Source organism: Vollenhovia emeryi, unplaced genomic scaffold, assembly GCF_000949405.1.
Source record: "Vollenhovia emeryi isolate VEMERY1.0 unplaced genomic scaffold, V.emery_V1.0 DF939355.1, whole genome shotgun sequence".
NCBI classification, from domain to species: Eukaryota; Metazoa; Arthropoda; class Insecta; order Hymenoptera; family Formicidae; genus Vollenhovia; species Vollenhovia emeryi.
Window position 1 is genome coordinate 94,143 of NW_011967011.1, and position 12,268 is coordinate 106,410.

Consider the following 12,268-nt stretch of genomic DNA (forward strand, 5'->3'; position numbering starts at 1 on the left):
CTTTTATTTAGCTTTTTAAAGCTTTTATATAGCTTTTTTAATTATAATGAGTAGACACTTTTTAATTTAAGATATGATTTGAATGTATCTTATGATTAGCACTAATGATTTGTCATAACTTATAAATAAAGAATAAACTAAAGCTTCTTGTTGATCCAACAGGCAATTTAATTAGTTAAGCGTTATAGTGGTACGACGTTTCGACTTAAGTATCAGATCCTTATCAAGTAAGTAACGGAACTCGTGCATGGATGTTCGCGAAACGTAAATTTTAGTAAACTCGTGAATCATTGTCAACGGAGGAAAAAGTAAAAAAAAATTTTAACCTCAGTAAGCGCATTCAAGCATTATAAAAGTCTGATTTAAATTGATCCTTGTAACGACCACTGTAACGCTTAACTAATTAAATTGCCAGTTGGATCAACAAGAAGCTTAGTTTTAATTTTTATTTATCACTGGCGACTTAAAGTATACTCTTTTCTTTTTCGTTATAAAGAAAGTTTTCATATTTGTTTTTCTCTCTACAGTATAACTTTCAGTTTAAATCACGTTTAAACCAAGTCAATACTTACGTTGCATAAAACAGGTTATTACAATGGTCCGAAATCTCTTGTGCTCTATAATTTGCGATAAACATGTACGCAAAATGTCCGCCTAGCATTGTAAGGATAATAAAAATTTCAGGCCAATCACCATTTGTTTGTAAGTTTTGAAAAAACTGGAATATAATTGGCTTTTTAATTGGAATCAAAAGTAGCTCAATACGCATAGAAGAAACATTTCTCTTATAAGTACCATACTACTAATATACTACTTACTCGAAACATATATATGCTTACGGTAGCCACACCTAATATTATTAGAACAAAATACATTGTTGCAAATGAAGACACGATGTAATTCGCAAACCTTTAAAATAGAAATAATTTCTCAAACAAAATAAGCATAATTTGGAAAAAACAATCTTTATTCAACATATACAGGGTGTCCCGTAGTTTTTTATCAATATTATAATATCATGGGGAGATAAAACGGATTAAAATAAACAAAAAAGTGCCATACAATGCAATATTTGCGATAATAATTTAGATATTAAATATTAAAGTCGGGCAAATAAAAGCGCGCCGTGACGGCACGAGAGAAATACTCAAGCTACTCAAGTCATAACACGGCCCACTGTATCTAAGCATTGGCTGGTAGCGCGCTCTTCCCCTGCCCTTGCTATCCTTCACTATCTCTCCCCAACGCGCGGCGAGAGGGAGAATAGCGCGCTGCCAACCAATGTCAAATACAATGGGCCGTGCTATGGCTCGAGCGGCTTGATAACTTCCCTCGTGCCGTCTCGACGCGCTCTTATTTGCCCGACTCTAATATTCAATATCTAAATTATTCTTGCAAATATTGCAACACGGAATGTGACTTTATGTTTATTTCAATCCGTTCGACCTTCCCAAGATAAAATTTATCAAAAACTACAAGACACCCTGTACACAGGGTGTCATGTAATACCCGCCTCACCTCATATTTACGGATAGAGCGGACTAGACTGAGTCGAAAAGTCCTCTACCATTTTGCAATTTTCGCAATAGTTAACGAGTTATTAATTATTAAAAATCGCTGTCTTAGCCCGACCTACTGCCCAATTCAAGCGCGCGACGAGACGCGGCCATCCCGCGATCGACGCGCGGGGAGTTGCTTATTCTACATAGCCGTTGCTGTGTGTCACAAACAACTCCCCGCGCGCCTAGCAATGCCAATCACGGGATGACCGCATCTGGCCGCGCGCCTGAATTGGGCGGTAGGCCGGGCTAAGACAGCGATTTTTAATAATTAATAACTCGTTAACCATTGCGAAAATTGCAAAATGGTACAGGGCTTTTCAACTCCGTCTAATCCGCTCTATCCGTAAATACAAAGTAAGACGGGTATTACACAACCTGTATAATACACTAGCTCATTTAGATACAAACTTCAACGCTTTTAGTTGTATATGTACGGCTTGCATTATTCTCGTGCACATAACATATTCTTTTTTTAATGGAGAGATATCTTGTACATTTTCCACATTTATTGCATGTTCAATTCGATAGCTGTAAAACTTTCGAATGTTATCCGATGACTAGGATTTGCCGCCAGACTCATCACTTACCTGGCAATTTTTAATAAACCACAAGCATGGATCATATATAATCCTAGGATTGTAGCGATCGCTACAATTATTATTATTGCAATACTTCCGAATATTATAAAATGCAATAATGTGACATAAATGTATTTTTCTTGAATAACAGAATAATCGATTGGAATATATATATTTTCCAAATAAGTATTGTTGTTACGTAAGTAAATGTTAATACAATAATACACCATTGGCGATGTCACAAATATAATTGCAATAGCACAGCCAAATACTAAGGCGCACAAAAATATTTAAATGTTTTTTATAAAAACTGTTAAAATATATAAAATAAAAATAATAATACAAAGGAATAAATGTATAAATCATGACTTTATATCTTTATTATGTAATTCAAATAGATAAAAAATAAATAATAGAATGCAAACAAACAGGTCTTGTTGTAATCTGTAAATATGTATAGAAAATTGACTCTATGAAAATGTCTAGCAAAATAAAAATAGGTATCTTCAAAAGTAAATAGTAATTTGTAATTTTGCAAAATGTTATGCATGTGAGATACTTGAGAGCATTTTTCTTACATAGTGCAATGATAGTTATAATTCTCCCATATTCGGTATATGATTCTATTATTTCATGTTCATGCTTATCCTTTAGTAAATTCCAATCGGTTTGAACCTGTGCTACCATCTGTTTTATCTGTTATTGAACATTTAAGAAAGACATTTAATCCAACTAAATAATAAAGAATTTCAGTATTTATTGTGAATTATACGCTGATTGTTTATTCTCTATTTCATAATAATAGTCTTCAGCAATACTTAATAATTATAAATAAAATTAATAAATGATTCATTATATTTTTTATTTAAGGTTTTACTTATGAGAAAATTATAAAATATTAGATAACGTCTTCCAACTGACTTTATTATTGAAGAAATTATTCAAAATGTTAATAAGACTTACAGCTTCTGCTCTAACGTAAAAGTAGTAATACTTTGTTATGACCACGAGAGTAGGAAATAAAAATGACAAAATTTCGATGACCAAAGCTGTGTTATATTCATGTGTGAAGAACGAACTGAACTGCAACATTATAGTTATGTGTTAACATATGTTGAAAAGTACAAAGTATCAGTCGGTAAAAACTTTCGATTTACTTGTATGCACATATACGGGGTGTTATGTAATACTCGCTCCACCTCTTATTTACGGATAGAGCGGACTAGACTGAGTCGAAAAGTCCTCTACCATTTTGCAATTTTCGCAATAGTTAACGAGTTATTAATTATTAAAAATTGCTGTCTTAGCCCGGCCTACCGCCCAATTCAAGCTCGTGGTGAGATGCGGCCGTCCTGCGATCGGCGTTGTTAGGCGCGCGGGGGATTTTTTATGACACACAGCAAGGGCTACGTGTAATAAACAACTCCCCGCGCGCCTAGCAACGCCGATTACGGGACGGCCGCATCTCGCAGCGCGCTTGGATTGAACGGTAGGCCGGCCTAAGACAGCAATTTTTAATAATTAATAACTCGTTAACTATTGCGAAAATTGCAAAATGGTAGGGGACTTTTCGACTCACAATCAGTCTAGTCCGCTCTATCCGTAAATAAGAGGCGAGGCGGGTATTACATAACAAACTCTGTATACAAGAAGCAATGATTAAGCAGAACAGGCCAACAGATGTAACCTAATTAATGGGGAAATAAAAGTAAATACTCTAAATCATACCTCAATACAAATTGTGCTCACCAGAATACTAAAAACAAACAGTCTCTGTACTTTCGAAAGTATCGATTGTTGATAGGGCCATACACCGAGTATTACAAGAAGGATACGATTGATTTTATAATAATGCTCTTCGATACCATGCATCTTGCACGGAAGTTAGAAGTAGTTTGTCGAACACATTCTCACGAATTTTATTTCCTCTTTTATTTCATTTCTTTAAATATTATGATATAATTGAGCAATTTAATTCGGCACTTAAAGAAAGATAAATTTACAAATAGATGTAGAAGTAGGAAAATAATTGCATAAACGTAATATACGTTTTATGCAATTTAAAATATAGTAAAGTTACAAATTTTATTCAAACTGTTATATAAGATAATTACATTCTGATGTTGCACAGAGATGATTACGGGTATAGATAGAATAAATATTTTTTTAGTGAAATATTCCGAGCAAAAATTATCAGTATAAGTAACACAAGTACAGTAAGAGTGATAAAAGTGTACAAGTTTATTGTTAGTCAAATTATTGTGCATGCATCTAATTCTTTTGTTTCAGACATTTCAAATTTTTCTAACAGAAAGTATTAACACAATAGTGCACAGAAGCAATTCACTAATGCAAAAGAAATTTAATGCAATTTTAAGAAGGTTTGTACCAGAATGTAATTCACGGTTACATTTCTCGGAAAATAATCTTATTTGGAAATAATTAATGCTAATTATGATGCACTTTTGTAAGAATTAAAGAATGAGATTTTGATACCCAATTCGCAAAGCTTGTTTAAATCAACTTCTGTCTGTATGTATAATATAATATAAGTTGAAATATACTATATGATATTCTAACTCCAAATTATCAATAACATTGTTAATAATATATTAAATAAGATTTAATTAATGCATTTTGCATCACTTTGAGCAATAACAAATCAGTATAGGCAAGCTAGTATAACAATAGTTTTAATATAAGAACAAAAATTAAGGAATTTTATAAATAATTGTAAACACGTATAAATAATTCATGAAGTTTTAAGTTTTAAATTATTTATTAATTTTATTTTGCAATAATTACATCGTGAATTTTCTGATTCTTATTGTTTATGTACATATGTGTATAGATAAAAGTGAGATATAGCATTAACACATTTAGAGATATGAACTTTGGATGAGATATACAGCTTATAAAACTTAAATAAGTGATATATTCAGTGAGAATACGACAGCAAATAATCATAAAATGTTATTGTTATTATAATCGATATTAAGAGAAATATTTAAAAAATTTGTAATATATTTACTTCTTATTAGTAATACTTTCATTTTTGTAGATAAATTAATGTTTGTAATTTAACTACTTGATTTTGCAGATAAATTATTTTCCTGTATGTACTAATTCTATTATAAATCTACCACCATAAATGAAAGAATGAAAGTTGGATACATATGTACATGTAATAGTACACACCGAAGAAGACAAAATTTAAAAGATTTCGTGCCGTTTTAAACACAAAAACATTATGACATAGCTCAAGGGATTTCTAGTAATAATATATTTTATAAAATATATTGACATAACACACAATTAATTAATAATTAATAAGGTCCTTCAATTGACAAGAAAAACCAACAAAAGCCTTATACATAGAATTTCCTCTACACAACATATATTATATTTCTTTCACATTAAACGTTACATTACTTGTTATACTGACAGTTGTTCACATACAGTTTTAAATAAAGATCACCAAAATACAATAACGTTGTCAATAGAATAAGTTTTGGTAATATAACATAAATATTTAACTAATATATTAATGCAATAATTATATTATATGTATATCTTTAAAGAGAGATCTCGTGCAATACGACAGTAATAAAAAAATTAAAATTCTTATTAGAAACTTATAAATAATTGACATTGTATAAAGAAACACAATGCTTCTTTATTTTCTCACGTGTATCCGCGGGAAGATAAAAATTGTTACTTATTGATCACGTTATTCATGTCTTTCTCATTGGACAGAATACATCACAGCGACGTAAGACAGCGCAGTATTAACAAGCTAAAAAGATTAGTTAATGTATTCATCTTAGTAAAATTCTACTACTTTTTCATTCTTAGCTCTTCTTACCATGGCGAAATTTTCCATTTTTGCCACAAATATAAAACCAATCGTGTAATAAAACTCTTTACCAGTACTACACAGTAGAAATAAAATCAGTTTTTGTGATGTGATAGGCATCAAATACCAAGATGTACTATAACTAAAAAGATAATGAAAAAGATAGCTTAAATAGAATAAATAGGAAGCTTAAAATAGTTCACACAAAAGACTGTATACGAAGGAGTTTACAATACTTTGACTGGAAAACAAGTTTTATACAAAGAATGGAACTTTGCTGTTTAAAAATATATAATTTAAATCGAAAATAATTATTCCACAGACTATAGAAATGAAAGAATTAAATCCCAAGTAAAAGATTCTAAAATGATGAAGAAAAGTCCTACATCACAATTAGGATATTTATAACACTCCTACTGTTAAAAAATTCTTTGATTTCCGCGTATCGTATATTAATATCATTTAAACAAAAGTAATTACTAATACTCACACTAATTTAAAAAGTTCGTTATTATAATCAGTAGCCTGCTGTCCTACATAAATCGCCATAAACATATAAAGTAGATGACCCAAAATGGTAGTAAAAGATATAAAAGTATCTTCAATGTTTTTCACTATTATTATCGATTGAACGAGCTATTTAATTAGAAATTGTAAATTTTACAAGTCGAATAACCAGAAGTAAATTAATTACAATTGTGTAAATTATAATTAATAATTATACGATAAAAATTATATTTACTTTGAATAAATTGACACTCAATGAAAGTACTCCAAGGGTGGCAAAGATGCAATATGGCACATTAAATGATGATAAAAAAATGTTAGTAAACCTTTAAATATAATCAAAAGTTAAACTCAATGAAGTTTATGCAATAAAATTATACATTATAGTAAAATATATTTAAGAAACTTTCATGAATTTATTTATTCATTAAAAATATTTATTTATTATTATTGTTTAAATGACAATCAGGATATTTTAGGAAAAAGAAATAATTATATACTCTTGTAAAATCCTTGTAAAAACTTAAACTCCACATATCCTACATAAAGCTTTTAGATTTATTTCTATTTTCAAAAACATTAGAACCAAATTATTAATAGGAATAATCAAGATCTTAATATTTAAAAAAAGTAGCAATAGATTTTACAGAAAAAAATATAATTCAATGTACTAACTCCATAGCTCTACGATGTACAATTACAACCTGGACAATTTTCTCGTAAATTGCGCGTTCACAGTTCGGCATGTACAATACACGATCATCGATGGAATGTTCCATTCGGTGACTGCAAATAGTCGCAAATTTAATATAATTTGTGATTGATATATTCATGATCAATGTGAATTGATCGTTACCAGGCGATTTTAAACATCCCGAAAGAATGATACATAAGTAACATCGCTTGCGTCCCCGTGGCTAATATCACTGACGTACATAAAAACATAATAGTAAATTCGTGGAATACTATGGCATAGAAATAATTATCCTGAGAGATAAAATATTCCACTGCAACAATAGTTTTACGTGGCCGAGGTTCGTCTAATGGCGAAACAAAATCAAGAATAATCGGAAAAAATTGAACAACGATTATACCGACTACGAAAAACTCGACAGCATCTGTAATGTAAACAGATTTTATAAATCTATTACACAATTATACAGGGTGTTATGTAATACCCGCCTCATCTCTTATTTACGGATAGAGACTAGACTAGACTGACAATGAATCGAAAAGTCCTCTACCATTTTGCAATTTTCGCAATAGTTGACGAGTTATTAAATTATTAATTATTAAAAATCGCTGTCTTAGTCTGGCCTACCGCCCAATTCAAGCGCGCGGCGAGATGCAGCCGTCCCGCGATTGGCGTTGCTAGGTGCGCGAGGAGACATACGGCAACGGCTACGTATAATAAACTCCCCGCGCGCCTAGCAACGCCAATCGCGGGACGGTAGGTGGGGCTAAGACAGCGATTTTTAATATTTAATAACTCATTAACTATTGCGAAAATTGCAAAATAGTAGGGGACTTTTTGACACCGTCTAGTGCGCTCTATTCGTAAATAAGAGATGAGGCAGGTATTACATAACACTCTATATAATTTAATTCTACAAGAGAAATAACAAATATAAAAAAGCTACTATGCTTCATTATGGATTCGTGATCGTTGTGTACGTAGATATTATAGAATAAAGATAAAAAGGCATTAAAAATTTTTAACCAATTAATAAAATTCACAAGGCTTACATGTGATAAACATAAATTCGAAGGAATAAAGGAGAGCCATGACAGGATGTTCGTGTCAAAATCAAAAATTTATTTTAATGCCTCAGTAGTCAAATTAGTGAAACGCCAAGAGAGTAGGGAGGTCCAGGTTCAAACAATGGCTGAGGTAATATTTTTCGCAATAAATTCCAAAATAAATAAATAAATTATTTGGACATGAACACCCCGTCTTGGCCTTTAGTCTTATATATTCCTTTGAATTTATTTTAAAATATTATGATTGATGCTTTATTGATGCTATTATTTTTACGACGTATTTTCGATAAATATAAAACGGGATTAATGGTGTTTTCTTACAGAATATATAGATTACATAATTTCGACAGCTATGAGCATGTTTCTGCAAAATATCAATTTCTAATTTACTTTGCATCATCTTCCAGTCCTCTTGGATATAATAATGTAAGATTTTTATCTATAATTGAAAGATACATTGGTTTAGTTAATACTTGTTAGATATAATTCCACAAGTGAAATCTATAATCGTTGATTGTATGAATAAATTTAGAACTCACAGTTTTTGATTTAAAAATAAAAATACAATATTTTATCCCCATTCCCGTAAAAAGAATAACGAACGACATAATATTAGAGAAGAGGGCCATATTATATTTTGTTGTAATAAAAATTGACAACTGAAAACAATAAATACGATTATCAATCATTATAAAAGTATAGATATTATGTTGTTATTACATGCCAAACAGATAATTAAAAAATTTTATTTTATGTTACATCTTGAATTCTTTGAGGTCCTTTGTGGCTTCAGAAAGTTATTGAAAATTAATAATTTTTAAAAAATATCCTACTTTAAATTACATTATGAAAATTACTTATAAATATATGTAAGCAATTACCTGCAAGATAATGTATGTTACAATTAAAGTAATAATCAGCACCCGCTTCAAAAATACCAATCGCGATTTGTCATGAGGCCAAATACCCAGAACCTTTAAAACAATTTTATTGGATGTAGGATAATAATGTTCTTCGACTAGATGCATATTGCACTAAAGACAAACTACAAATGCAGACTGCAGTATTCAAATGCATGTTAATAGCATACTGTTTCTTTGTCTTTAAGTTATCTTGAGAAACAAGACGAATATAGGAATACATATTTCTGTTAAATAAATGATACTTGCTGTCATAAGTCACTTGACGGTAAAGTTACAGTTATATCGATTCTTTAGTCTAAAATGACTAAAAAAAGACGTAACTGATCAAAATGATATAAGACTTTTCTTCGTTTCATTATACAATAATGCTTTACATTATCGCTTTCCATAATTTTGATACACATGCGCAGTGAAGTTTATGTTCCGTAATATACTGAACGATGTATCAGTCTCTTCTCAACCGTCGAACGCACCACTGGTAGAATAGTCGACTAGTCATAAAATACTTTAACTATTCTAAATTTGATAAGAGTTTTAATATTTTGTTATCTCTAAATTATTTAGAAAATAGTTTTCTTCAAATTGGTATGTATACATGTCTTCAATCAATTTGACTTTATATTAAAGGAAGTAAAAGTAAATAAAATATATAAATAATAAAGAGACATATCATACCTATTTATTAGTCACGTGTATTATGCCAAATATAGTGTATACAATAATACTATATTATACATACATTTTCACCAAATATACAACCGTATAAATCAGAAAGAATAGTTTAAATAATAACTGTGTGTGTGTTTTTAAAGTAACATGAGTAGTCAGTTTCGTGATTTAAATAAATAAATATAATAATAATTTATTTACAATTATTTAATTTATATTGCCTTGAACAAAATTTTTTAAAATCATTTATTTGTATTCAGGAATGCTACGTGTAAAGTGTTAGAAATAAAAATGCATTTAGTTATTATTAATAGCATTAATTCAACGTATTTTCTATGCATACACATTACATACCTATGCTAATTTAATTTAAAAAATACTAATTGAAAAATTATTTTTCTTTCTGGGTTATTATTATGACATAAAATAAATCATGGTGAAGTATTTAAGCAATATAGTTATTAACGAGATTAGATCAACAGTTGGCCATAAAATGTTAATGTTATTATAGACGATATGTATATATATTTATAAAAACTTTATAAATGCCCTTTTATATTAATAACAGTGTTATTCTCGCAGATGAATTAAATTTTGCAATTTCTCTGTTTGGTTTTTCAGATAAATTATTTTTTTCTACTGATTCTAGTATTCTTTTCATAAATAAAAGAATGAGAGTTGCAGTACACAGCAATGGGGACAAAACCGAAAGAATTTATACCACTTTGAACACAGAAATATAATGACACTGTTCAAATAAAGAACTTCCAGTAATAGGTAATATATTGCATAAAATATAATAACACACATTGCAATTAATTTATAATTAAATGACTAATTGAATGCACTTTAATAGACAAAAAGCAAAAAAAGATTTATATAGAATATCCTTTCACATTACTCTTGTTATATTGATAGTAGTTTACATACAGTTTTAAATAAAGAAACAAAATACAATAATGTGAGTAGAATAAATATATACCTAATGTACTAAAGCAATGACTACGTTACGTAAGTCTTTAAAGAGAGATCTCGTGCAATACTATAGTTATAAAAAAAACTAAAATTCTTACTAGAAAACTATACATAATTGACATTTTAGAAAGAAACACAATGCTTCTTTATTTTCCCATGTGCATCCGCGGAAAAATAAAAATTCATTTTTATTCGTGTTATTCATGTCTTTATCATTCTCATTGGATAGAATACATTACGGCAACGTAAGACAGCGCAGTATTAACAAGCTAAAAAAAAAATTAACGTATACATCTTTGTTAGTAAAATTCTGTTGTTTTGTCATTGTTAGCCGTTCTTACCATAGCAAAATTTTTTATCTTTGCCACAAATATATAGCCGATAATGTAGCAAAACTCTTTACTAGTTCTTTTCATTAAAAATAAAATCAGTTTTTGTGATGTGACAGGCATTAAGTACCACGATGTACCATACCTAAAAATAAGAATAAAGGTTTCTTGAAAAAGTGAAATAACTCATTCGAAAGATCTTACAAAAAAATGTACCTTATTAGAACACAAATTCTATAGAAAGCAAATGGAACTTTGCTTAAAATTAAGGATGTATGAGAGCATTAATTAAACAAAAGTAAATACTAATACTTACGCTATTTTAAACATTTCATTATTGTAATCAGTAGCCTGCTGTCCAATATAATTTGCCATAAACATGTAAGTTAAATCAGCCGAAGTGCAAGAAAAAGATATAAATATTTCTACCGTGTTCTCTGATATTGTTATCGCTTCAACAAACTGCTTGATTAGAAATCATCATTTTTATAAGCTCAATGGTCGTTAGAGTAAATTTATATTTGATGTATAATTATTAATTTAAATTTAACAATTGTAAGATAAAGATCATATTTACTCTGAATATATTGACACTCGACGAAAGCACTCCAATAATAACAAAGATGCAATCAGGCAGATTAAGTGAAGACAATAAAATGTTAGTAGACCTTTAACACGAAGAAAAAGTTAAATTCGAAGAGATTCTATGAATGAATTACAGCAAGGCATTGTACCTATATGTATATGTGATGGACTCTCGTAAGAAAAATTAATTTTCTCTTAAAGGAGAATTAGGATATTAAAAAAAAGTAAAAATAAATATTCTTGATATTCTTGTAAAAACTTAAACTGCATATGGCCTACTTTTTAGATCCATGCTTCTACTTTCAAAAACGTTAAAATCGAAATATTACACGGAAAAAAATGATATGGTGCACATAACCAGAAATATCTGGTTGTAAGCAATATAGCTGCATTATCCTAGTTATCTTTATGCAATGATTATGTGTATGCTTGATATGACTTAGTTACTTAGTAGTAACAACTACATCAATGTAGTTGTACATGATCTGGTTGTGACAACCAGACTTTGGTTGGAGCATTAATA

General features: G+C 29.6%; 3 protein-coding genes across 4 annotated transcripts in view; all 3 read right to left on the reverse strand.

Annotated features, from left to right (window-relative positions):
• LOC105558322 overlaps positions 1-2,444 on the reverse strand; it is a 4,699-nt gene extending 2,255 nt beyond the window's left edge. Inside the window, exons 1-4 of one of the 2 annotated variants that reach the window (XM_012005934.1) lie at positions 2,150-2,444; positions 1,971-2,090; positions 819-909; positions 573-718 (exon numbers count right to left, since the gene is read on the reverse strand). In XM_012005934.1, coding sequence (XP_011861324.1) covers positions 573-718; positions 819-909; positions 1,971-2,090; positions 2,150-2,370 — 578 coding nt within the window. In that variant the 5' untranslated portion in view covers positions 2,371-2,444. Of the gene's footprint in view, positions 1-572; positions 734-818; positions 910-1,970; positions 2,091-2,149 lie in introns of both variants that reach the window. The other variant, XM_012005933.1, reaches the window with a different exon arrangement.
• Positions 2,445-2,524: 80 nt separating this feature from the next.
• Positions 2,525-4,681, reverse strand: LOC105558324. The gene is made up of 3 exons (XM_012005935.1): positions 3,869-4,681; positions 3,104-3,223; positions 2,525-2,836 (listed from the first exon to the last, which is right to left on the reverse strand). The coding sequence occupies exons 1-3, from the start codon at positions 4,010-4,012 to the stop codon at positions 2,531-2,533; spliced, it is 570 nt and encodes a 189-aa protein (XP_011861325.1). The 5' UTR covers positions 4,013-4,681; the 3' UTR covers positions 2,525-2,530.
• Positions 4,682-5,545: 864 nt separating this feature from the next.
• Positions 5,546-9,738, reverse strand: LOC105558325. Its single transcript, XM_012005936.1, has 9 exons — positions 9,146-9,738; positions 8,804-8,923; positions 8,586-8,703; positions 7,360-7,621; positions 7,179-7,289; positions 6,739-6,829; positions 6,487-6,632; positions 6,006-6,138; positions 5,546-5,936 (listed from the first exon to the last, which is right to left on the reverse strand). Exons 1-9 carry the CDS (start codon positions 9,290-9,292, stop codon positions 5,886-5,888), a joined length of 1,179 nt encoding a protein of 392 aa, XP_011861326.1. The 5' UTR covers positions 9,293-9,738; the 3' UTR covers positions 5,546-5,885.
• Between the last annotated feature and the right edge of the window lie 2,530 nt (positions 9,739-12,268).

What these genes read in the sequence shown, in the direction of transcription:
- LOC105558324 (XM_012005935.1), bottom strand. Translation starts at nt 4,012, where the DNA reads ATGCATGGTATCGAAGAGCATTATTATAAAATCAATCGTATCCTTCTT. An exon ending in TGAGCACAATTTGTATTGAG is followed by an intron (nt 3,224 to 3,868) that starts GTATGATTTAGA and finishes ATAATGTTGCAG; the next exon opens with TTCAGTTCGTTCTTCACACA. An exon ending in TTTACGTTAGAGCAGAAGCT is followed by an intron (nt 2,837 to 3,103) that starts GTAAGTCTTATT and finishes GTTCAATAACAG; the next exon opens with ATAAAACAGATGGTAGCACA.
- LOC105558325 (XM_012005936.1), bottom strand. Translation starts at nt 9,292, where the DNA reads ATGCATCTAGTCGAAGAACATTATTATCCTACATCCAATAAAATTGTT. An exon ending in TAACATACATTATCTTGCAG is followed by an intron (nt 8,924 to 9,145) that starts GTAATTGCTTAC and finishes TATTGTTTTCAG; the next exon opens with TTGTCAATTTTTATTACAAC. An exon ending in TTATTTTTAAATCAAAAACT is followed by an intron (nt 8,704 to 8,803) that starts GTGAGTTCTAAA and finishes TTTCAATTATAG; the next exon opens with ATAAAAATCTTACATTATTA.